Source organism: Cryptosporidium hominis, assembly GCF_000006425.1.
Source record: "Cryptosporidium hominis TU502 chromosome 7 CHRO017002, whole genome shotgun sequence".
Lineage (NCBI taxonomy): Eukaryota > Apicomplexa > Conoidasida > Eucoccidiorida > Cryptosporidiidae > Cryptosporidium > Cryptosporidium hominis.
Window position 1 is genome coordinate 1 of NW_667435.1, and position 23,050 is coordinate 23,050.

General features: G+C 34.3%; 11 protein-coding genes across 11 annotated transcripts; 5 read left to right on the forward strand and 6 right to left on the reverse strand.

Annotated features, from left to right (window-relative positions):
- Positions 1-89: 89 nt before the first annotated feature.
- Chro.70011 (hypothetical protein) lies at positions 90-332 on the reverse strand. The annotated part of the gene is made up of 1 exon (XM_662879.1): positions 90-332. The coding sequence occupies one exon, from the start codon at positions 330-332 to the stop codon at positions 90-92; it is 243 nt and encodes an 80-aa protein (XP_667971.1).
- Positions 331-1,044, forward strand: Chro.70013 (hypothetical protein). Its single annotated transcript, XM_662880.1, has 1 exon — positions 331-1,044. The coding sequence occupies one exon, from the start codon at positions 331-333 to the stop codon at positions 1,042-1,044; it is 714 nt and encodes a 237-aa protein (XP_667972.1).
- Positions 1,045-1,198: 154 nt separating this feature from the next.
- Chro.70014 (hypothetical protein) lies at positions 1,199-1,423 on the reverse strand. The annotated part of the gene is made up of 1 exon (XM_662881.1): positions 1,199-1,423. The coding sequence occupies one exon, from the start codon at positions 1,421-1,423 to the stop codon at positions 1,199-1,201; it is 225 nt and encodes a 74-aa protein (XP_667973.1).
- A 3,579-nt stretch (positions 1,424-5,002) lies between these two features.
- Positions 5,003-9,850, forward strand: Chro.70015 (hypothetical protein). The annotated part of the gene is made up of 1 exon (XM_662882.1): positions 5,003-9,850. One exon carries the CDS (start codon positions 5,003-5,005, stop codon positions 9,848-9,850), a length of 4,848 nt encoding a protein of 1,615 aa, XP_667974.1.
- Positions 9,851-9,973: 123 nt separating this feature from the next.
- On the reverse strand, positions 9,974-12,415 carry Chro.70016 (calcium-dependent protein kinase). Its single annotated transcript, XM_662883.1, has 1 exon — positions 9,974-12,415. One exon carries the CDS (start codon positions 12,413-12,415, stop codon positions 9,974-9,976), a length of 2,442 nt encoding a protein of 813 aa, XP_667975.1.
- A 463-nt stretch (positions 12,416-12,878) lies between these two features.
- On the forward strand, positions 12,879-13,259 carry Chro.70017 (hypothetical protein). The annotated part of the gene is made up of 1 exon (XM_662884.1): positions 12,879-13,259. The coding sequence occupies one exon, from the start codon at positions 12,879-12,881 to the stop codon at positions 13,257-13,259; it is 381 nt and encodes a 126-aa protein (XP_667976.1).
- A 317-nt stretch (positions 13,260-13,576) lies between these two features.
- On the reverse strand, positions 13,577-14,848 carry Chro.70018 (hypothetical protein). Its single annotated transcript, XM_662885.1, has 1 exon — positions 13,577-14,848. One exon carries the CDS (start codon positions 14,846-14,848, stop codon positions 13,577-13,579), a length of 1,272 nt encoding a protein of 423 aa, XP_667977.1.
- Positions 14,849-15,595: 747 nt separating this feature from the next.
- Chro.70019 (hypothetical protein) lies at positions 15,596-16,828 on the forward strand. The annotated part of the gene is made up of 1 exon (XM_662886.1): positions 15,596-16,828. The coding sequence occupies one exon, from the start codon at positions 15,596-15,598 to the stop codon at positions 16,826-16,828; it is 1,233 nt and encodes a 410-aa protein (XP_667978.1).
- Positions 16,829-17,162: 334 nt separating this feature from the next.
- Chro.70020 (hypothetical protein) lies at positions 17,163-17,957 on the forward strand. Its single annotated transcript, XM_662887.1, has 1 exon — positions 17,163-17,957. One exon carries the CDS (start codon positions 17,163-17,165, stop codon positions 17,955-17,957), a length of 795 nt encoding a protein of 264 aa, XP_667979.1.
- A 397-nt stretch (positions 17,958-18,354) lies between these two features.
- On the reverse strand, positions 18,355-21,093 carry Chro.70021 (high affinity sulfate transporter-related). The annotated part of the gene is made up of 1 exon (XM_662888.1): positions 18,355-21,093. One exon carries the CDS (start codon positions 21,091-21,093, stop codon positions 18,355-18,357), a length of 2,739 nt encoding a protein of 912 aa, XP_667980.1.
- An 844-nt stretch (positions 21,094-21,937) lies between these two features.
- Positions 21,938-22,939, reverse strand: Chro.70022 (STRIN protein). Its single annotated transcript, XM_662889.1, has 1 exon — positions 21,938-22,939. The coding sequence occupies one exon, from the start codon at positions 22,937-22,939 to the stop codon at positions 21,938-21,940; it is 1,002 nt and encodes a 333-aa protein (XP_667981.1).
- Between the last annotated feature and the right edge of the window lie 111 nt (positions 22,940-23,050).

The following is a 23,050-nucleotide window of genomic DNA, read 5'->3' on the forward strand; positions in this document are numbered from 1 at the left end:
GTTTGTTCTTTTGGGGTTTGCAAGCTATTGCTAATTAATTTGCCTCAAGTATCATCCATATTCCAAATAACTGAACCTCAAGTAATTAACTATTCAACTTCGCTACTAAATAGTGGCTTAATTAGTTGCACGAAACTTATTAACTCATCATTTTTTGCCAATTTTAAACTATTAATTGAAGAATTGCTGTCCATATATAAGCAGAATAATTTGTCTAACTGGCAATTATTTCTTATTCTTAAGTACTTAATTTCAATATATTCCATTGATCTCATAAAACTAATTCCAACTGAGTTACATTCAAAAACAATCGAGATCATTTCTGAAATCATGTTTACGAATTTCTTTCTTAGATCAGATTTAAATACCAAATTGGTAATTAGAAAGTATAGCTTAATTGGTCCTAATGTTATTTTAACATGCTCTGAGCTTTTGAGCTCAGTAATGAAAGTACAGAGTTTGAATAAATCTCTTTTTGAGCTTTCATTTTTAATATCAGAAGAATTGTTAAGAATATGCTTCTATTCCAAAGCAATGATAAGAAAAGCTATTAGAGGGGAGCTATTTCACGATGACCACGTGGAGCTACTCAATAAGGTAATCTTAATATTAAAGGATATTGAAATTCCCTCTAGCTCAAAATTTATTTTACAACCTGAAATTTTGGATCACATTTCAGAGTTTTCAAAAAACGGTCTTTCACCGGCGACTCTTGATTCTATGTTTCTTTTGGTTGCAATGTTCCTAAGAAGTTCAACAAAAAGTGTAGAAATCGAAGTAATAGAGAACCTAGCTGAAAGATTGCTCCTTTATTACATTCCATTCGAAGAGCAGGATGGTTACTTATTGTTTTATAATTCATACAGACATCTGTGCAATAGTCTAGGAAGAGTTGTAAATCTTCCCGATCCAGTTCAAATAAATGAGGAATTCGCTCCAATTGAATACAAAACTCAACATATGCACATAATAAACGATCAATTTTTCATAGATAATATTTTGGATAGATTTTCAGAATGTAACTTAGATTGCATTGGCGAATAGAATTATTTATATACAAATATTTAATTATTCTAAATAATGCAATCTATTTGGAAAGTAATTCCTCTATACTATTTGGGTCAAAGTTTTTCTTGATAATTTCGAATAGTTCCTCAGTAAATTCCTTTGATGATAAGTCTAATGGTATTTTACCGTCCTAAAAAGAGGTAAATTGAGTTATATAAGATGGTAAACTTACTTTGTTTTTTACCATGAGCATTTCCGGATTCTTTGAGGCGATTTTATATGCAATTTCTTCGTGGAAGCCGTTAATTGCGGCATGAAGAATTGTATCTCCAGTAATATTTTCTTTTAAGTTTAAATCAGCATTTGCCTGAAATAAAAGATCAAAACACTCTTGCTTTCCAGAACACGCACTCATGAATATTGCAGTTCTTCCATATACATCCTGTATATCTATTACTGATCTTTCTTTTGTTATTATGAGCTTCACGATATCTTCATGGCCTTTGGAAGCTGCATAGTGTAGTGGAGTACATCCTGAACTTGTTTTAGCTCTACAATCTGCTCCGTTTTCAATAAGTAGCCTTGCTATTTCAAAGTATCCACTTGAACAGCATGAATGAAGTGGCGACCATTTATTGTCGTCAAATGTGTTTACACTGGCACCTTTACTAATGAGTAACTCCACAATCTAATTTAATTAGTATTAGTTTTCGTACTTTTTTCTCAAACTTACAAATAACTTGTTTTTAGATACTGCATTGTGCAAAAGAGTTCTTTCATCTTCATCGAAAATATTTAGTTGAGCTTCAGAAATTGACTCAAATATGCTTTTAGCGAGAGACTCATCCTCGAAATCAATCGCAGCAAAAAACTTATTTCTTTCCATTACTAATTTCTATTAATATTTTATGATTCCTTATAGATTATTAAATGGTCTTAGTGGCGCTGTGGAAGTCCAAATTAAACAAATAATGCTGAATTTAAAAATTAAGAATAAATTAACGATTCAAAAATTATACTTGATGATTGAATCCTAAGAGTGTTTCAATATATATATATATATATATATATATATATATATATATATATATTTTAAAAAAAAAAAAGGACAAAAATATGAAATTTTGCAGGTGAGAATTGAAAAAAAGCAGTTTCTAGTAAAATTAAGGAATAAAGGAGAGCTCACAGGTTTTTTGCGGAGCTGAATGATTTTACAATATAGTTATTTATTATTGAAAAAAAGAAACAAATACAACTTTTTACTGTGGCCAATAATGCGAGCCTTTATGGCGCTTGCGGGGACCTATGCTTTAAACAAAAAAGAGTGGAACAAAAAGGCCTTAAATGGAATTTGGGGCAAAAACCAAGAAGCAAGAATCGTTGGCTAGTGGTGAGTGAATATAGCCAACTGTTAAAGAATGTGGGAAAACTTGGACCCTGTTTGGGGAACTGGAACTTTTGAAAAGTTTTATACAGGTGTGTTTGGAGTTGTGTTGTCGTCCGCGTCCGGAAGAGCTGGATGAATGGTGGGATCTCAATAAGGAGTGCGTGAAATTTGTGGATAATCACATACAATATTTATCTAACCCATTATATTCTTTGCCTCGCGATTCTGCGTTGGACGTGCGTAGTGGTGGTTCTCAATTAGAAGAGTATTTGAAAGGAAGATTTACAAAAACAGCAGAGCTACTTTCAGAGCCTCAGATTCTAAGAATATGTGAAGACATGTCTGTTGAGCTTTCTCTGCATCAACTTGAAGTTTTTGGATTTATTGATTTAGCTCTTCAGGACCCCTCTTTACAATCAGACTCTGGACAAGTTGAACTTGTTAATTTGTCCTCGACAGTATTAGAATTATATTGCAGAGAACTCAAATTCTTGCTTTTAATAATTAGAGAATTGGCTAATAATAGTCATCCTTGTGTTGTACTGGGCGTTTTATGTGATTCTGAATCAGAATTTGGTAATCGGGAAGAGCAAGTTTCTTCGGATTCCACGGGTGAATCAAAGGCTGGAAGTGTTTTTACTTCACAATGCCCACCGATATGCATATATGGATGTTCAATGATTCTAGAATCTGGTTTTGTTCGTAATGCAGTAAATTCAATCTTTCAAAGTATTCAAGAAGTAATCAAGCTTGGCCAGGCCAATATTAAAACTGACTCACAATCCATGGTAGACCTACCAAGCAATTCTGAGACATCTGATTGCTTGAGAGATCATTATAGAAATGTAATTATTCAGTTGACGGATACAGTTGCAATATTATTATCACGATTTTCCCCGAACCTTGATGAAGTAGAAGCATTGATGGAACTCATTCCGAATGCTGCAAGAATGCAGCCCAGTTTTCTTACAAACAGACCAACTGCTGCTGACTTTGATTCATGGGATGGATTTGGTGTTCATTTTTCTGATTATGGTGGTAAAAGTTCCGTGTCAGATGGCCAAGAACCAAAGCAAGTTACTATCGGATCTGATACAAGATTAAGCCTTTCAGCAAAAGTTCTTTTAATTATAATCATATGTTTTGACACTATGCCTAACAGATGGAAGAGAACAAAGAATATTCCAACAGCTCCAAATTCTATTCATGAAGCACATAGTTGGTTTCGTTCTAGTACCAGATTGCCAATATCTTCGAAAAGTAATTTTTTTTCAACTAAGCATTCTTTAATAACAAAGCTTTCCCAGGATACAACAGCAAGCACCTCAGGGTCTCTATCAATACAAGAAGAACAAAGTAGAACTTTGTCAGGAGAGTTTTGGGATATAGATGCTCCTCTAGGAAGGTTCGCTGCATTTTCAATTAACGGAGCATTTGGACAAAATTCAAAGAAACGATTTATGGGTCTTACTCATTGGCGTACATTGAGATTTATTCAAGACGAGCTCTTGCCGAGACTAGATCCTCAGGACCCAGTTGGATTGGCATTCATTCAAGCCATTTATGATATTTGTTCAGTTGCACTAAGCCCAACTCAAGATCCAATTCAGTGGTCAAGAATTCTTCAGCTACAGCGAAGGATATTGATGGAAAGAGACTCAAAAATATATTCGTCTGAACGAGATAACACACCTAGTACAATAAGAGCTCAAGCTAAAGGCTCTATTCAAACAAGTAATTCTGAGCCTGTAATATCAATTCTTAGTCCTCTAGTGCGCTGTTTAGATTCTTTATGCAGAAGATATCCTTTGGCAAGCTGGGGAGCTTCCAAGGTACTTTCTAGCTGTATTGAAATGTTTCCAACTTTAAGTATGTACTCATCATTTGGAGAAACTGAGGATGGCGCATCTATTTCAGTACCTTTACCTCCAGTACTTTCTGAACTTTTTGTAGACTTGTTAGACCTTGCAGCAACAATCATGGCAGTTGGACATTACTCTCTTGGACAACAAGTCGCTCATTTTTTGCAGAACCAACCATCAAACTTTTGGTTCCACCTCCCATCGATCCTTATTTTCATTTCTAGGACTTTATTGCGCAAGGAAGATATTTTAAGTTTGCCGGAGGAACATCCTAGGCTTGGGGTCTGGAGCGGAGCTGGATTTGATAATCCTCGCTCTTTCAGACCAATTTTTAGAGCAGTTCTACGGGTTCTAAGCGCAGGTTTTTCATCTAGACTTTGCATTTCATGCCCTCCTCCACCTCCACTTCTCAGTCCATCATTGAACCTTCATGACTGTAGGTCGATTCCAGATTTCCTGATCTTGCTTCTAAGAGATTGTTTCGAGAATAAAATGTTTGAAGATCCTAAGCTTCTTTATACACTACTTATTGGCTCCCTTGATGTGTTTTCACAGGGTATTCTTCATAACCAGTCATCAGAAGTACTTGCGATACTTTCCTCAAAGATTCCCCTTTTATCAAAGGTACTTCAGCACTCAATTACTCAAAATGATTCCGGAATTTTCCTAATTAAGTTGTTTTCATCTATAATTTCTCTTCAATTCCGAATCTCCAGTATTAACAACTCAACTTATTATCTTGATAATGAAACTAATAGTGTGGAAGTTAATAACAAAGAGGTTCACACATTATGGAAAAGCAGATTTAAATGCTAAAGCAAGTTCTTTTGATAATGCTAACGAGGGTTTAAGCAAGTCCCAGCTACCTTTAATAAGGTGGGTAATGCTTGAGATTCTTCCCATTCTACATAAATTGAACTCAATTCCACACGTAAGAAAATGGACAGTTTCTGCGCTGGTACTTAAATTTATAAGACTTACACTTTCGAATCCTTTGCCTGAAAGTCAAGAAGACTTCACCGAAGATTCTGATGCAACAATCTGGCTATTCAGATGCCTCTTATCGATAGACTCTCCTTCGTTTCATCAACTGATGGCTCTTGTAATACCTCCTGAAGATCCCTTTCTGACATTTCTTCAGCCCCAAAGCAGAGATATTTCTAGCAGGCCAAAATTGTTAGCAGCTAAAACTGGACTTGAAATTATTAGAATATTATTTCAGAGAGATAAGCTTTTTCTTTCATGGGTAAACTATCATAAAGGTTCTCTTCGCAGACTTTTTACAGGTTCTCTTTCTCGTACTGGGGCTCCAATTAATATTCAAGAGATCTTATTGGACACTGAGGCCCTTGATGCCGTCACATCCTCTGACAGCTCTTTAATTTGTTTCCACGAACAATTGGCTCTGCCAGTTCAGGAAGATTTTTCTCCTGCACAATTTGAGCTACTTAATTTGAAGAAAAACGAATACTATCGGGTTTCTCTTCTCAGATATATTATTATTGGCACTGACTCGGATCTACTTAAGTCGTCAACTTATATAGCATGCCAATTTCTACATAGAGACCCTGAAGCACTTACAGCTCTTCTCACAAGTTCACCCGCATTATTGCTACAATTAAGGTCATCATTCTCACGTATATTTTCATCTCCAGATCTTGATAAATTTCCAACTTCTATCCATGGATTCATTCTAGACTCTGAAGACTCTTTTAATTATATCTGGAATAATCCAAATTCATTTATTTCAGCAGAATCAGAGTCTGGTACAAAAAGTACTTCTCTTGTTACTGATCAGCAAGCAGTTTATTGGGATGAAATTACAGAGGCTGATCCAACTTCTTCATTATACTACTGTGAGAATAACCTATTGGGCATGTCATATAAGACCCTTCTTCCAATCCACAATGAACTCGAGTTAAACTACATAATTTATATTGATTCACTTGTTGAGTCAGCAGATTTGTCTCTTTGGTGCTCATTAAAAATCACTCTTCTTGGGGAGTTGCCCCTTTCTTCAAAATTGGAAATTACAAGAACTAACGAAACAATACTTAATGGATACCTCCAGTTACTTCCTCCTACTTTCATTCCAAATAAATCGTCTTTATATAACAAAATCTCGAGATTCCACTTAACCAGCACGAGGTCTTTAATTGCTTTCGCACTATCTAAGGGCATAGAGGACAGATTCTTAATTTCATCCTCATTGACAGATTCTTTATCAATCCCAAATATTGCAATTTGGACACAATCTAAATCTCAAGATACAGCATCTTCAGCTGTCCCACTTTTACTAGGACTAGGGCTTGGAATGGCAACAGATGTGCCTACAATCAAAGAATATCTTATTTTTTCAACATCTAATGATGAAAATTATTCAGCAAAAACTTATGAAGAAATCTACATTCCTGATGCTTCTTCTTCCAGTGATGAGTCCACATTCCCATTACTTACTATTATGGATATTTTATCCACACCTCCACAAATTCCGCTTTCACATCCTAATGATCAAAGACCATGCTTTCCCTCTATAGATTTTGCAATTCTTTCTCAGTTGGAGTTTTATTATCTCACTCTTCGCTTGACAGTAAACCTTTTAAAAATACCGCAACTTTTGGACTTTTCTCTTCGACTTTTAAATGAAAGGCTTAACTCGAGATTTGCAATTCTTAAGGAGCGAATTCTTTTACCTGTAACTTGGATACCCCCAGAATATCGCTGGCTTCATTTTCTTCATCTGGCATTAATTGTACATTTAATATCTTCTGAAATATTTGTGGTATCGCAGGTTTCTTCTGCATTGAAAGAGATTCAGTGCTTAGATTTTCACAACTCACTACTTAGAGACCCATTTTGGCTCTCTTGTATCCAGAACCTTCATGCACTGTTCAGATTATTCCTTACTCCTCCAAAAACCTCGTCTTCCTCTCACGATCAACTTGATATACTTTCTCCCATTTTGAATATAGCATATTCTTTCCTTGAGAATGAGTCATCGCCGGATATGGAGCTTCTAATCCAGCAAAATCCCAATTGTAAATTTCTTTTCTGCTCCTTCATTCCATACTTAACAGTTCCAAGCCAGGTTTGTGGCATTTATAGGACATCTTTGCAATCTATAGTCCCTGATAATTATGGAAACCAAAAGTTGATTAAAGACAGATTTCCAATTACCCTCGCACCTTCAATTAGCTCAATTTCTTGCCGTCTATTTATTAACGAGTACGTGCAACTTCTTGGATTGCTTCTTAATAAATTCTCAAAAGTCTCACCTTTAAATCACACAGAGTTGGAATCAAGAGATCTAGATGCTAACTCCTTTTCAATTTTACAAGCAATAATAGAGCTATGCAGGCCATTCATTAACTTTTCCTTCTTTAAAAAGACTCCAGTACCACTTTCTTCAGCAATACTTTCAATTTTTTCCCAAACTCTACTCACTACTTTGAGGCACGTCCATGAATCATTTTCTACGGGAACTAGCACGTATAATTATGATGAATTATCATTGAGACTATACTTGCCTAATTCTTCGATTTCGGAGATCCAGAGACAGAAAATATGTTTCACAACCATCCAAGATTGTTGTGAAGATCTTGTAAGACTTTTAGTTGATCTGGAGAAGGTAAATTCTTTTAATTATAGTTCCAACCAATATTTCCCACCTGGTTGGAAAAACACGCTTCTGCTTCTCTTATCAAATTGTATTGCTATTGACTCGATCCAGTTTTCAAATAAATCTAATCAAGATGCAAGTGAAGCATTCACAAGCTCATTTCTTCGACAAATTTGGCCAGAAGTTTGGGCAAGTAATAGGAACAAAGCTTACTCTTCCAGCAAATCCAGTTCTGGAAAACCAATTTCTACCTTTGTAGATTTTGTTTCTTTATTAATTAATAACCTGAGGATTCCAAATAAACAAAATGAACATGAAATTCTGAAGAGCTTACATGATTTTCTTCCTTGTAAATTGGATCCACGAAACGCCTCTTGGGTTTTGAAGCCAAAAGAGGTAATACTTTTGACCCAATTAAATCAATTCAAAAAATTGAAAGATTTTGATGATGGCGAAATTGAAAATGAAAAGTATAGAATTTCTGAGCCTTACCATTGGATTCCTTTCAACTGTGATTTGTTGTTTTGCACAAAATCTCAGCAAAATCACTCCTTCCTTTCACTTTACTTGTTGTTCTTAATATACAATAAGATACATGTTTCCAACCAATTAATTTTGACAGATCCTTCTGCCTTGGTTCCATCTATTAATGGTGATGAGCATATCCAAAATCTTTATGCTCTGATTGAAAACTCAAAATTCTCTATTCAATGTTGCCATGGAAGTCTTATTTTTTGGAATTACATAACAATTAACTGGATTCGAATGTCTCCATCTTTCCTTAGGAAGATTATTGAATCTGATTATATTAGCTGCCTACTTTCCCAAGAAGTGATTTTAACTGCATTACAAGACTGCCACCAACTATTCTTAGATCTTCAGTTTGTTGGTTCACAAATTTCTTTTAATTTACAGCTTGAAAAGGCTTTCGATAGAATTGAGCTTATAATCTCGATATTTTCTCTTTTACTTGAAATTATCAACAGGGGAATATTGCCAAAAAATACTCTTGCTGGTTATGGTTCAATTGATAATTTTGAAGTCATTGTTTGTTGGATTGTCAAGCTTGAAGCATTCTTCTCTTCCTTGTTTGAATTCTTCCTTAAGCATTTATTATTCTGCCAACAAAAGAAATCTGACTGGCAATTCCACACTGAAGGCCAGCAAATACTCAACTCTGGTAGATTTGGGAGTGTTCTAGTTGTTGAAAAATTCTCGCCCATACTTTGTTCTGTATATTCATTGTTCTCAAAAGTTCTTATTACAGGATATCACATTTCTCATATTAAATCCAGGATGAATACTGGGAAAGAGAACAAGGTTGATATAAACTCTATGAATCATGGGAATGCTAAAGAACTAGACACAAACTTCATCATTATTAATATATTACATTCTAGGACCGGTCAAATCCTTGAATCAGCATCTCAAATGATATCATTGGTGCCTAAAATTGATCAATTGAATTCTCTAATATTTTCATGTATATCTTGGTTTGAGTCTGAAGTAGAGTTTCTTTCGCATTACAAGTCTACGAAATTAGGATTTGAAACAAGTGCTACCATTCACAATTCCCCTTCTCTTAGTCCTTTTAAGCTTAAGCTCGAAATTGCAAGATGGCTTTCAAATTGCATTTCATGTTTAACTTCATCTCTCAAAGATGGAATAGAGTCGAAGCCACCTCATATTGTGCAGAATCTTGTATCTATACTTGCCAGAGCTTCTCTTACAATTCTTCTCTGCGATTCACAATTTCCAGGTCAACCTTTAACTTCAACAAGCATACTTTCTGCAGAGGACCCATTCCAAGAAGCTATTCGAATTTGTATTAGCTCAATTAATTTGATGCTAAGCTCAGAAATAAAAAACAATTTTTTAAATTCAAAATTGTCAGAAACCTCTAGAAATTGTAAATCCGAACTGGAATTACTGAAACAAATCAGATTAAAGCTGGAAAGCATACACTATTTCTAATTAGAATTCTAGAAAGAGACTTCCTTTATAAAGAAGAAAATTTATATTAATTCTAGTTTCAATAATCAATTTACGTTATTTCTAATTAATTTCTATAATCTAAGCTTAAGGTTACAAACAGATTTAACTGTCACATAACAGAACTTTAGAAGGGTTCTTTGTATTTCCTCCCACTCTTACCCCTAACCCATTTCCAATGAACCCCACAATACCCAAGCCGTATTCCCTATTTACTTCACCGCTACTTTGCCCTTCGTCTTTAGCTCCCTTTGTACTATACGTTTCTCTTTCCTGATGATTTCCCAGACTCCTCTTCCTGTTCATTTCTACTTGAAATTTATCCTTTTGTCCTGCTCCCTGACTCAAAGCCAATAAATCTCTAAATCCTGTGCGTCTGCAAACATAAAGAGAACTTTTTTGAAGCCTCCTTGGCTCACTTCCTGCAAAAAGTTGTGTTAGATTTTCATTTTCGGTATTGCAAGAGAGTAAGTCATCATACCAAGTGTCCATACTGTCTTCTCCACAAACAGGAAGTCTTCCTTTGGTCTCCCCTTCTCTTGGGCCGTGGTAACATCTGCAAACCTTATCATAGCTTGTATTAAGTAGCTTTTCAAATGCTTGGAATGAAATTCCTGTGACATTTTCATTTCCTTTTCCTATAATTTTGGTTACTTCAACATTAAGATCTTCCAAAATACTGTCCTCCTCAGCTTCTAGTACTGTTGCGGAGCTTAGTCGAATTTTTTCACTACTGACTAGTTTTTTGATATCTCTTGTAGAAATAAGCCCATCTTCATCCTGATCCAACATTTTGAAAGCCATAGTAAGCACATCCTTCCTGCAAGACAGTTTTGGAGATATTACAGCAGCAACGAACTCAATATAGTCGATTTCTCCATTTCCATCGCTGTCTACTGCATCCAAGAGAAGATCTATATGATGTTGAGGAACTCTAAGCTTTTGTTGAGCTGCCAGCTGCTGAGTTGCAACACGCAAATCATAAAGATTAATCTTACCAATTTGTCTAGTATCTAATTTATAAAATACATTCCTTAGGTTTTCTATCCATTTATCTGGGCAATACCTTGCAATGACAGTCAATGCAATCTTTTTTAGCAAAGGAGAGACATAATATCTTCTTAATGATTTAAGCATTGAAATCTGAACAGGGCTGTGCTCAGTAGCTCCAAAGATGTTTCTCCTGGAAGAATGTGATTCATGAGCTTCAATTCCACCGATAGGACTCACTTTATAAATTTTATCCGAAAACTGGCTTATCCATGGGTGTTGTAGAGCTCTCATAGCATCAAATCTTTCGTCGACATTTCGATTTAACAAATTCGAAAGTAAGTCTCTTGCAAGAGGAGAAAGAACATTGTAGTTTGGATTCTCGAAACAAAGTTTTTTATTTAATACCTGTGAAATAGTGTCTGCATCATTTATTCCTGGGAAAGGCACTGCACCCATTAGTAATAAGTGGAGTAGCACGCCTGCACTCCAAGCATCACACTTAGGGCCATAAGATTCATTTGTGGTATTAAGAACTTCAGGAGCAACAAAATAAGGTGTTCCGGCTTTGGTAGTCATCCCATAATACTCTCCATTGTTCAATTTATAAAACTCCTTAGAAAGGCCAAAGTCCACAAGTTTTATCTCAAAGCTCTTATTGGTTGAAAACAAAAAGTTTTCAGGTTTAATATCTCTATGGCAAATTCCTTGATTATGAAGATAATGAAGAGCACTAAAAATCTGGCGCATTATATTGGAAATAAGTTTTTCCCTCTGAACAAAATCTAGAGATTCTCTAAATCCATGAATGGACCCATTGATTGCCTCCTCATTGCATTCTGGGCAGGGACATATTTGAGTTTTTACTACATCCATTGCGCACTTCCCTGTAGAATCGTCAATGAAAACATTAAGCTTGTCCAATAAATGACCACCATGGCAAAGCTCCATAACTAAACATATATATTGTTCATCTTCATAAACTTCATAAAGACGAGCAATATTTGGATGGTGCAACTTCTTCATTAGCCGAACCTCTGTCTTAATCCTCTCCACATCCTTTGGATTAATTTGCCTAATCTTGTTTTTATTCATTATCTTGATTGCTCGGATTGCTCTCGTCTGATTTTCGATTGCGACTCTGACCACTCCATAGGAACCTTGGCCAATTGCTCCCTTAAGATGGTACTTTTTTTGTAACTCTAATAATGAGCCTAAAGAAACAAATGCATTGTGACTGAACTTCAATTTGAAAGCTGGTGAAAAACACATAGCCTTATATCTCTCAGAGCTCTCAAGTTTAGTCCTTGTTCTATAACTTTCGGTGCTTTGACACTTTCGATTACAGCTACTATTTTGGTCAACTTTTCTGCTTGAAGTTTGTCTAACTGGAGTGTTTTCTATTGAACTTGTAACTCCATCCCTGAGTTTATCAAATCCTATTGAGGCTCCTTTCCGTTCACTACTATGAAGGTTCTGAGCACTTCTAAGCCCACTTGCAGGCTTAGAGCCTTGACGACTGATAGGTGTTCGAGCCTTTCCTCGATTCTTTTCCATTTTATTATTATTAACTATATGGCCTTGCCGTATTCAAGTACTAAGTTTCCATAAAACTTGAAATGAGTTTCTTTTAATTTCGTAAAAATCTTCATTCGCAATGATTCCATCGGCACTTCTCTTCTAACTGCCAAGATCTGCTCGAAAATCACTTTCTCGCGTAAAATCTTGGCTAATCCTGACAATTAATCGATGTTAATGTTTATATAAATGATTTATATTTTGATTTCTCTTTTTTCTTATTTCCAACTTTCTCAACTTTGTCGTTTAATAGACTGTGGCTCCTTGCATGCCCACAAATGTGGGGAACTCTGCGCGCCCATAACGGCGCTGAAATAATTAGCATGAATTAAAGTGTGGACTTTGGAGACTAGCGGGATCAAAAATTAGTTGCACCATTAACTTTAAATCCAGGTCAAGGAGGAAATCGTGTTTTTAAAATAACGCAATTTCAAGCGGTAAAATGGCGCAGCAATATATCTATAATACAGACTACATTAATGAGATTAATGAAGAGGTTTATAAAGAAATAGGTATTTCGCACGAATTAGAACAATTTGCGAGGAAAGGAATTATACCAAATAAGAATAATAATTTATCCATCCATAACAGCACCACTTACGTGAGTAGACCAATTAAAAGTGTGGCATCTGAGAATGCTGCAAATGGAAAATTGAACTCAGTGACTGGTTTCGGGGTGGTAGCCTTAACTTTGTTAATTATTTATTTGTTAAACAAAATATTATTCTGGTTCATATTAATATCTATTTTTGCGTTTTGCATTTCTGTTGCCACTAGGAGCTTAGGGAATATAGAAGCTAGTGGCAAGAAGTTGCCATTTTAGAATTAAATTGGCTTCTGCAGAAGTATTCAATCTTATTGAATATTTAGAGTCATACATTGTAGCTTTTAACTTATATACGTTGTTCTAATTTTCTTTACTGTTGCGTAGAAACTTGAATAAACTTGATTCCAAGCAATTTCCAGGTTTTGAACCATTTCTGATTGGGATGACCCAAACAGTGTATCCGAATTATCAGCAAGTAATTTTTTTTTCACTGCAACCCTAAACAATTTATCAATATTTGATCTATCGCCATTTTTTTTGTTAGCTTGGATTTCTTGATCTGGATCTGAGTATTTAAATGAAAGTTATTTTCTTCAAATAATTTTCAACTTACCTTTTCTTACTCTGAAACCCCTGATCTCGTCTTCAATATTGGATTCAATCTTGGGTAATGGATTTGGTAAATATCTAAAGAATGATATTAATACAAGTAATCTTGCAATTTGTCTTGGCGACTCTTTTGTATACTTATGAATCTTTTCTTTAACTTCTTCCCAAGTTTGAGAAGGAAAACACGTCATTGCCACATCTTTTAAAATATTTACTGATCCATTTGGATTTTGAAGAATTTTTAAAAGTTCGTCAGTTTTTAATGGTTTTAAAGAATTCTTTTTAATTACATGATTTCTTAGTAAAATTTCAATAGTTAATATATCACGAAGTTGCATCATTGAAAGGGCTGGATCTTCTACAGTAATTTCCATTATATCTTCGTCTTTTATTGCAAAGCTATAAATAATATCCAGAAATGAACAACCTAAACCCTTTCCTTGGTACTGAGGAAATATCAAAACTTGAGAAATTCTAATTCTAGATTTAGGAATTGAAAAAAATAAATATGTAGTAATTAAACCTAAAATGATAAGTGATTGTTCTCTTTTGACAGTAGGGAGCCAAACCGCCCACCTATCTTCTTGATCAATGGAAGAAGCAGATTCAATATACCAATGGAGGAACCACTCAATTCTCCTGTGTAGAATTTGAAAGTTTTTAACATCAGGATGAGGCTTAGAATTATTGGGTTCCTTATTTAGGCAAGAAGTCAGATTTTCGGTTTCAGATAAATCTATTTTTCTTAAATCCACTTCCTCAAGCCCTTCATCTCCAAGCCCTGCCTTAAATATGCCTGCTGATGTTCCAGGAACCCATAATAATGGAATCTTCAATCTTTCCATAAATTCTTCTTTAGAGCAAAATCCACCCTCGAGAGGAATGGTTTTTAACTGCTTAATAATATTTTCTATATAGTAGTTCTTGTCCTCCTCACTTAACTCAATATGCTCTTTAGACTTGCTTTTTATTGGAGTTAAATCTACTTCCACATATACATCAAACCAATTGCAAGAGAAATAAATGTGAATTAGCGTGTTATAACCATCTAGCAACGCAATTTCTTCATTGTGAAAAAAATGATGAGCATAATATGGAGAATATGATCCTACTTTATTTTCAATAAAGTCGCTCAATGTCTCACATGGATGAAGTAAAATTTTATTCAATACATTATCAATTTTAATTGGAATGGATAGCTGTGAGTTAGGCTCTTCGTTGAGCTTTACTCGTTTATTAGGGTTTGTATCATCCATTCTGCTCTAATTACTTTTAGAAACTTCTCCTAAAACGAAGAAAAATGTACTATTTATAATTTTTTTTAATCTGGTAACTATTTTCAACTAGATTAAATTTCCCACAATTTGTTTGCATTTGGCGGTAAATAGTCGTTAAATTAAATTATTTATTTTGCATGCATCAACTTTTGAGAAACTAATTAAAATCATTCAACTGAAATTGATACCGTTTCTCCATATATTTAGAAACTTGAGCTATCAAATGCATGTAGATATAATATCATGGATTCATAACATTTTGATGATTTCTTATATACAATAGTTAATTTTCTAATTTCAAAGATTTAATGTTTGCTCGGATTATGATAAATTTATAAAAATAGCTAGACACTGTTTAGACTTCCCTAAATAAACATCTGCTTTAATTGATAGAGGTATTTGTCAATTTTTTGGAGGTTTTTATGTGGTAAAGGTTTTTTTTCTACTTATTTTCCTTGCATTGATGTATAATGTAGCAATACTTTTACCAAGCCTGGACTATCGTAACAATACAAATGGAGCAATTAATAGAGCTTCCATGGGAATTCTTTGGGAACAGATCAGTTGGCTAATTACGGTATTCTTGGCAGTTACTTTTTCTATTTTTTCGATCGAATCAAGGTTAGTTTATTATTATGAGTTACCAGTGCTAAATATTACTTTCTCAGGTACGTATGGTGTTTATGCTTGTTACCACCGATATTATATGACTTTTCGGTTGTGTTAATGGGGGTTGGAGTATTAAGACTAACAGTTTCTTGGTGTTTATTAAGTGATGTGGTAATTCGAATTGTACACATTATTGGGCTATTATCACGTGGCATTTCTTTGGTAATGTTAATAAGTTATGCAATAATCGGAATTCCAGACTTAGAGATTCCTTTGGCTTTGATTACTGGTGCAGTTATCTTCCAAGTATTATTTGCAAGTCTATCAAGCTCATTAAGATGCCCATGGGTGATATTACGATTCCTCTTTATTGATATTTGGATTGGATTATTACTATTTCAAATTTTTCTAAGAATTTCATCAGAAAGCAAGTATTATCGCGAAATATCAAAAGACAATTTTACTTGGGAAACTTCATCTCAATTTCATGGAAATCTCACGACTATTGCCGAGAAATTTCAGCAAATTCCGTCTTGGTGGGTTGTTTTTTGGCCTTGTTGGTTTTGGTGTGGAGTTATATTCTCCTTTTCGACGGTTTTTTGTGTTCTTGGAGTAGCTGACAGAATGCTAGCTATATTTGGAGTTTTTTTTGGTTGTTTATCTACAACTATACTCATAACTTGCTTAGATCTAGCAGATTTTCTCAATGATACTATTTATCTTAAAGAAAACAAGTATGCTGTAAGTTACCACGTATATGAGCAGAACTCACATATCAGGTTATGGCATATTTGTATTATCTGCACTCAGACAATGATTGCAGTAATGTCTGCCGTTATTTCGCAAGGATTAATTCAGGAATCTGATGAAGGTTTCTCTTTAAGTTCCACAGATGATCATTTTATTACTTCTAATATAAAGCAATTTAAAAAAATGATTTCTCCATATAAGATAGGATCTGAAGTTATTCTTACAAAAATGGGTACTGGCGTTTTTCATAAAATAGAAAATCAGAGTAATAATACATTACCTCAAGGTTATTCAGATTCTAAAGAATTGCTAAGCTGTGAAGCAATTTCAACGCATACATTATCTACTGTAAATTCTCCCACAAGCACTAATTCTCTTTCACCTGTATTGTCTCATACCCCAAAATCAAAAAGAGAATCCTTTTCAGATTCAAATTGCACGCTAACTCCATATGATGATAATCATGAACAAGTATGTATTATCTGTTGTGATAATAATTGTGAATCAGTATTTCTTCCATGTGGACATGGTGGATTATGCAGTAACTGCGCTCTAAGAGAGTTCTATAGGGTAAGTTATATTTTTAACACAATTTCCTAAATTATACTGTCTAATAAATTAAAGATTGGTCTTTGCCCTACATGTAGACAAGCAACTTCTGCTATAGCTACCTATAAAAGTCAAAGGAGAAAGTATAACTACTCGAGCAAGATTAATGCAGTAATCATTGCAACTCAAGATCTTTGATACTTTGCTTCCATTAAAACAAAATAAGATGAATTTATTTCTTTTTTATTTTTTCAACCTTTTTTGCAAAATCTAATTATTCGATACCTTTGGCGCCATATTTTTGACACTTAGAATTTCTAATTCCAAGTTCTTTTATTAACCTTGGAATTTAAATTTCTTGTATGAATTAAGACTTTGCTTAAGAATGACACTCTTTGGCCAGGTATTAATTGGACCTCCTGGTTCAGGTAAAACAACTTTTGTCCATGGAATGCACCAGATGTGTACTGCACTTAATAGGCCAAATATTATTGTCAACCTGGATCCTGCAAACGAAAATGTCCCTTATATTCCTGATGTAGACGTGCGAGATCTGATAAACTTTGAAAATGTTATGAACGAGCATAAGCTCGGCCCTAATGGAGCTCTGGTTTATTGTATGGAATATTTGCAAGTTAATATTGATTGGCTGATTGATGAAATACGAGCCAAAAGAAAGAATTCTTCATATATTCTAATAGATATTCCTGGTCAAGTTGAGCTTTATACTCACAACTATATTTTAAGAGAAATCCTTTTAGTATTGGCAAAAGACCTTGATATTCGTCTAACTGCAGTACATCTGATTGACAGCACTCTTCTATCATCTCCAACAAATTATATTTCAGCATTATTAGTCTCTCTCTCTGCTCAAATGTCTATAGAGCTTCCATATTTGAATGTTTTCTCCAAAATTGATCTTTTGGAACATTTTAAGGATGACTTACCATTCAAATTGGAATATTTCTCTCAGTTAGAGGATTTAAATCAACTTTTGACATTCTGGAAGCACGAGTCGAATATGGGTGATCATCCATTATTTCTCAAATATAAGGGATTTCAAAGTGAGCTTGTGGATTTAGTTGAAGATTCCAGTATTATGCAATTTATTCCAGTAGACATCAATGACAAGGACTCAGTTTTGCAAATTTTGCAACTAATCGACAAATCTAATGGGTAAGTTATTTAAATTCTTAATGATCATATATTCTAATAAAGTAAACTTAATAATTATAGATTTTCTATGTTAAGTGAATACTCTGAATATTCCGCTCTTGGTATAGAAACAAACATAAATATGCTTCCTAATGAAGAGATGTATGGAACCATTTATGAAAGATACATCGAAAAGTACCAAGAAAATCAAAATTCAAAAGAAGAAAAGTGAATTTAAAAAATTAAAATTGCCAAAGTAGTTTAAAGCTTTAAATAAAACCATTTTACTAATTTGCTATCAAATGCGATCTTAACTCGAAATATTAGACGTCTTATTTGAATATTTGCAATAGTTAACAATTAGAATTTATCTTCCTATAACTTATTATTCCTCTCCTCAATGATGCTTTAGAAGTTTTACTTTATATACTATTTGAATATCTTTGGCCAATGCATATTTGTGCAGCAGCAACAGCTTCTGATAAGTCTACAAAGCAATGAACAAGAGGAATAATATCATAGAATCCAGATCTGAGTAGAAAACTAGAGTTTGGATGAGAAAATGAAGCAAACCAAAGTTGTATATTAAGTTTCTTTGTCTTGTTGTTGAATCTTTGCAGGACCTGAAGGGCAGAATAGTCAATTTCATTAATCATGCAGGCATCTATTATTATTATTCTTTCTACATGATTTTCATTAAGATCTTGTATAATTGTAGGAATTCTCTCTCCAAAATTAATGGAATTTGTAAAGTTGGGGAAATATTGATTCTTAGTTAGATACTCATCAATTGAATCTTCTTGGTAGTTCTTGTTTGAAATCCTTAAATCTTCGTCCAACCAAACCTCGACCATTTCTTCAAGGTTTTTAACAAACCTTTCAGCATTAATAAATGTTAAAGGACCTTCGAATCTCGCAATACGAACATATGGAAGCTGAACAGCTTGAGGAAATTTGTCCAAACTTTTAAATATTAAAGTACCTGGTAATTTACCTAAAATTTCAAATTTGGGCCTGTATAAAAACTTTATGAGATATATAACTGAAGAAGTTAGGGCGAAAATAATTCCATATGTTATTCCTGCAGTAACTGTCCCAATAAATGCTATCATCCAGAAAATGGAATCAATGCTCCTCATTTTCAAGAGTTTTATGAAATATTTGATGTTGACCATCCTTATCATTGCTTGAGAAATGATCGCTCCTAACACTGCCTCAGGTAAAAACCTTATATATTCAAGTAGAAACATTGCAACCAAAAGAACTCCCATTGAATATGCAATGTTATGAAGGGGGGATTTGACTCCAAGAGTAAAGTTCAAATTTGTCCTTGCTAGAGATGCTGCGCCAGGAAGACAATTGAAGAAAGCCCCAACAATATTTATAACTCCAAGAACAAGTATTTCTGTTCCTACTGAAAAAAGAAATCTGGGTTCAATATATTTTTTCTTTGAAGGTTGATAGTTTTTTATTATTGCTTCAGTCTCCTTTATTTTTTCTACATTGTTCTCGTCTAAAGATGAGCTTTCAAAGGAAAACTTGTGAAATGTTTCTGAAATATTGTTTGAGCTATTAGTATTAAGCATAAAACCCTGGCAGTCTTCATTCTCCGAGTCATGCGAGTGGGGTTTATTATTTATTGTAGTTATTGGGTTTGGAATAGATGATTTTGAATCAAACCTAATGCTTAAAGAGACCCTTCGCTCTTTATCCAGAATAATAGAGGAAGATTTAGAAGAAGTTGGCGAAGCTAGGGACTGGAAGGAGGACAGAGAAAGACTCGAATTCAAATCATCTACTGAATCTAAATCTCCCTTTGAAATCTCTAAAGAAGATTGTGTGCATTTTCTTTGATCTGTTTCCGGGCTAGTCTTTGTTTCTGATATTACTTGCCCCGAAAACTGAAATGACGTTGAGACAGTATGTATATTTCTTTCTCCATTTTGCTTTCTATAATTTATGAGCCTGGCTCCATCTTTTTCATTTTGGACATTCATTTCCTTCAAATTAGATTCACTTTCTTTAGGTGTTTCTGGCAATTTGTGAGCTCTAATCTCCATGCTTTGAGCAGCAGAGTAGTGGGTAAAAAATGAAATGAAGGTAAGAGGAAGAGCAGCTATCCATGCCCTTGCAAAAAATGGAAGAGAGCTGATTCCACTTGGCTGGGGAAACGTGCCCGAGGGTTGAGTCCAAATGATATTATTAGGAATAAGAAGGCTAGATTTGGGAATTTTGCCAATGATAGGAATATCAGGAGAAGCAAAAGCACTTGCAACGTTTGCCATTATTATTACTACCAGCTGGGAAGGGAATGGGAAGTTTGTCTTGAAAATATTTTTGACCCACAAAATAGCTTCCAGAAAAAATATAGTAGAAATAGAGAAAATAGTAGCATGCCAGTTAGTATTTGATAGCTTATCCAATAACAAGAAAAATGCTTTAATCGGAACACAGTTAGTGTTTGGAGGCTCAATTGCAAGCATAAAAGGGAGTTCCTTTATAATAATCGAGCATGCGACTCCTGAAAGAAATCCTTGTAATACAGAATCTGATAGAAAGTCAACAAAGTGAGCCAATCCAAAAATTCTTAAAAGACAGCAGGAAATTCCGTGAAAGAAAATGACCACAGAACAAACTTCTGATCTAACATCAAGAGGGGCTCGGTTCCCTATTAGAGTATCAATTGCTGTGCCTGCAACGATAGATTCCACCGAATTTACCCCAATAGAGATATATAGAGAAGACCCAATAAATAAATAGATAATTGGTTGTAGAATTCCATTACAGAGACCCATGGATGGAACTACATTAGCTAAAGAAGAGTATGAAAGACCTTGTGGAATAGAAAGCGCTGCCTCTGCAAGACCACAAAAAAAATCGCAAATTACATTTGGCCAGGTCCATTTTGCTTGCTTTAGATACTTTATTCCAATTAAAGATTCATTCTGAAAAAATGAACGAATGGATTTGATAATAATTGATAAAAAACTTCTCCAACCGCTTTTACTTCTTCTGTGAAATCTGCTGTGAAGCTTAAAGTCATTATTAATTTCCTCATTCCTATGTTGATAAAGCGTGAGGAATTCATCCCACTCTTTTGTTAAACCACTCTTATGTTTAGTCTCTGTATCATTTATTATTTTCTTATTATTCTCATCCATTTAGATCGATATCTTGAACCTGATCCAAGTTTTATTGCGCATTAATCCGTACTCTACAGTTATCTGATAAGAATACAGGCTATCAAAATCTCATAATAGGTGGAAATCCAACATTAAATCAATCAAAACTAAACAGAAAATTCGTTTTATATCCTTAAAAATTATTTTATAATCCGAATTTCTATTATAAGCTTTGTGTTCCCTGATTTTATTATTTTTTTTCCATTGCTTTATTTACGTTAAGTGCGTTACCTTGCAAATGCGTCAGTGTCTACTAAAAAAATGTTAAATTAGAATTGTTGATTTAAAAATGAAAATAATAATAAATTAATGATGAAAAACATCTATTTAGGATAATGCATACCTTCCATAGATTTATTTTGTTTTTGTCTCGAGGTAAAATCTTAGTTTTAGGAAGTTGAAATACGTTGTATATTTAGCGGAATTGGATCTTGAACTTGAATAACTGATTAACAAAAAAGCAGATACGTAAAATTTGTGTGTTAAATGTGAAATTTTAGATTTTATGATTCTATTTCATGCATTACACGGCTCTTGGAGGTCGTATTAGGTGATGGTTTCTAGATATTTCAGCTTAGGTAGGCTTGTTGGATTGGGGGCTCAATAATGACAAGGCAATAAGCTGTGTAAGGAGGTAGAACTTAAAAAAGGAAAGGATAGAGGTCTGATAAAGTTATAAAAACCATACAAGAAAGAGGTTCTATAAAGAAGAAGAAGGAATTAGAAGATAAGTCATAAAAATGAGAATAAAAAGCAAATTTTCCCAAACCCAAAATTGTTTATAAATATAAGACAAAGTAATATAGTTGGTGGCTATTAATACCTATGAGATTTCTTGAATCTCATCATCATCTTGAAACATTTCAGAATTATCCTGCTCATCATCTAACCCAATAATTTCAATTACAGAGCTTCCAAAAGATTGAGAATTGTCATTTCCTAGATTCATACAACTTTCATACCTGGATCTACTAAGCGCATATTGAAATAGGATATCTTCTAGAAGTTGGAATCTGGATTCAGGGCTTCCAGAATTTAAGGAGGCTCTAGCAGCAGCCAAAAATGTAGAAATGAGTAAGTGTTTGGATTTGAGGTGCTGTAAAAAGCGCTTGCATTCAACCTCAGCATTTTCATCTCCAATATGAACACAGATAGGACACATGGTAGTCGTATGGTTACTTTCTTGTTGAGTTTCTGAATATTCGTCTTTGTGCATAGTCTCACAGTGACTAATTAAGGATTCCACGTTATATTTCAAGCAAGAACTGTTGGGTATTTTTGAATTCATGAGACATAAAGGGCAGACAAAGGTAGGACCAGTCGTATCAGAGGTAGTGCGAGTATTAGAAGGGCCATTACTACTTTGAGCATGAAGATCATTGTTTACAAAGCTTTGTTTGCTTAGAGAAGCAATCAATTTACTCTCTGAGGTTGGAGAATCGTCTTCTTTGCAGTAGGAACATTTAGAAGCGTGGCTATTTGCCTCAGATATAGAAATTTCAGCTCCGCAGTGACATTTAGTCTTGGTCTCATTCATTGACCTTAGAATGCTTTGATCCACGAGTTGGTCACTTTTTGACAACCAAAGTTCTTCTTTTAGTAAAGACCGACAAATCGGGCATTCATGGGAGCCCCTGACACATGAAATGCAAAAAGAATGAGAGCATGAAAGTGTACAAGGATCTACGAATGCTCCAAGACAAATTGGACACATGAATTGTTCTGGGATTTCAATAAAATCCTTACTCACATCATTTTTATCTGTGTCAAGGGCCAGATCAGAGGGTCTTGAAAAGGAGGAAAAAATGTTAGTCCATTCAAACATTTCAATTTCAAAAGCTCCACCACATTCAACCTCTTATTTCAGTTGGAAATAAATACAGAATTTTTGCTTTTAATATTTAATTACACCTAGATTTTGAGACCGCGCGCGCGT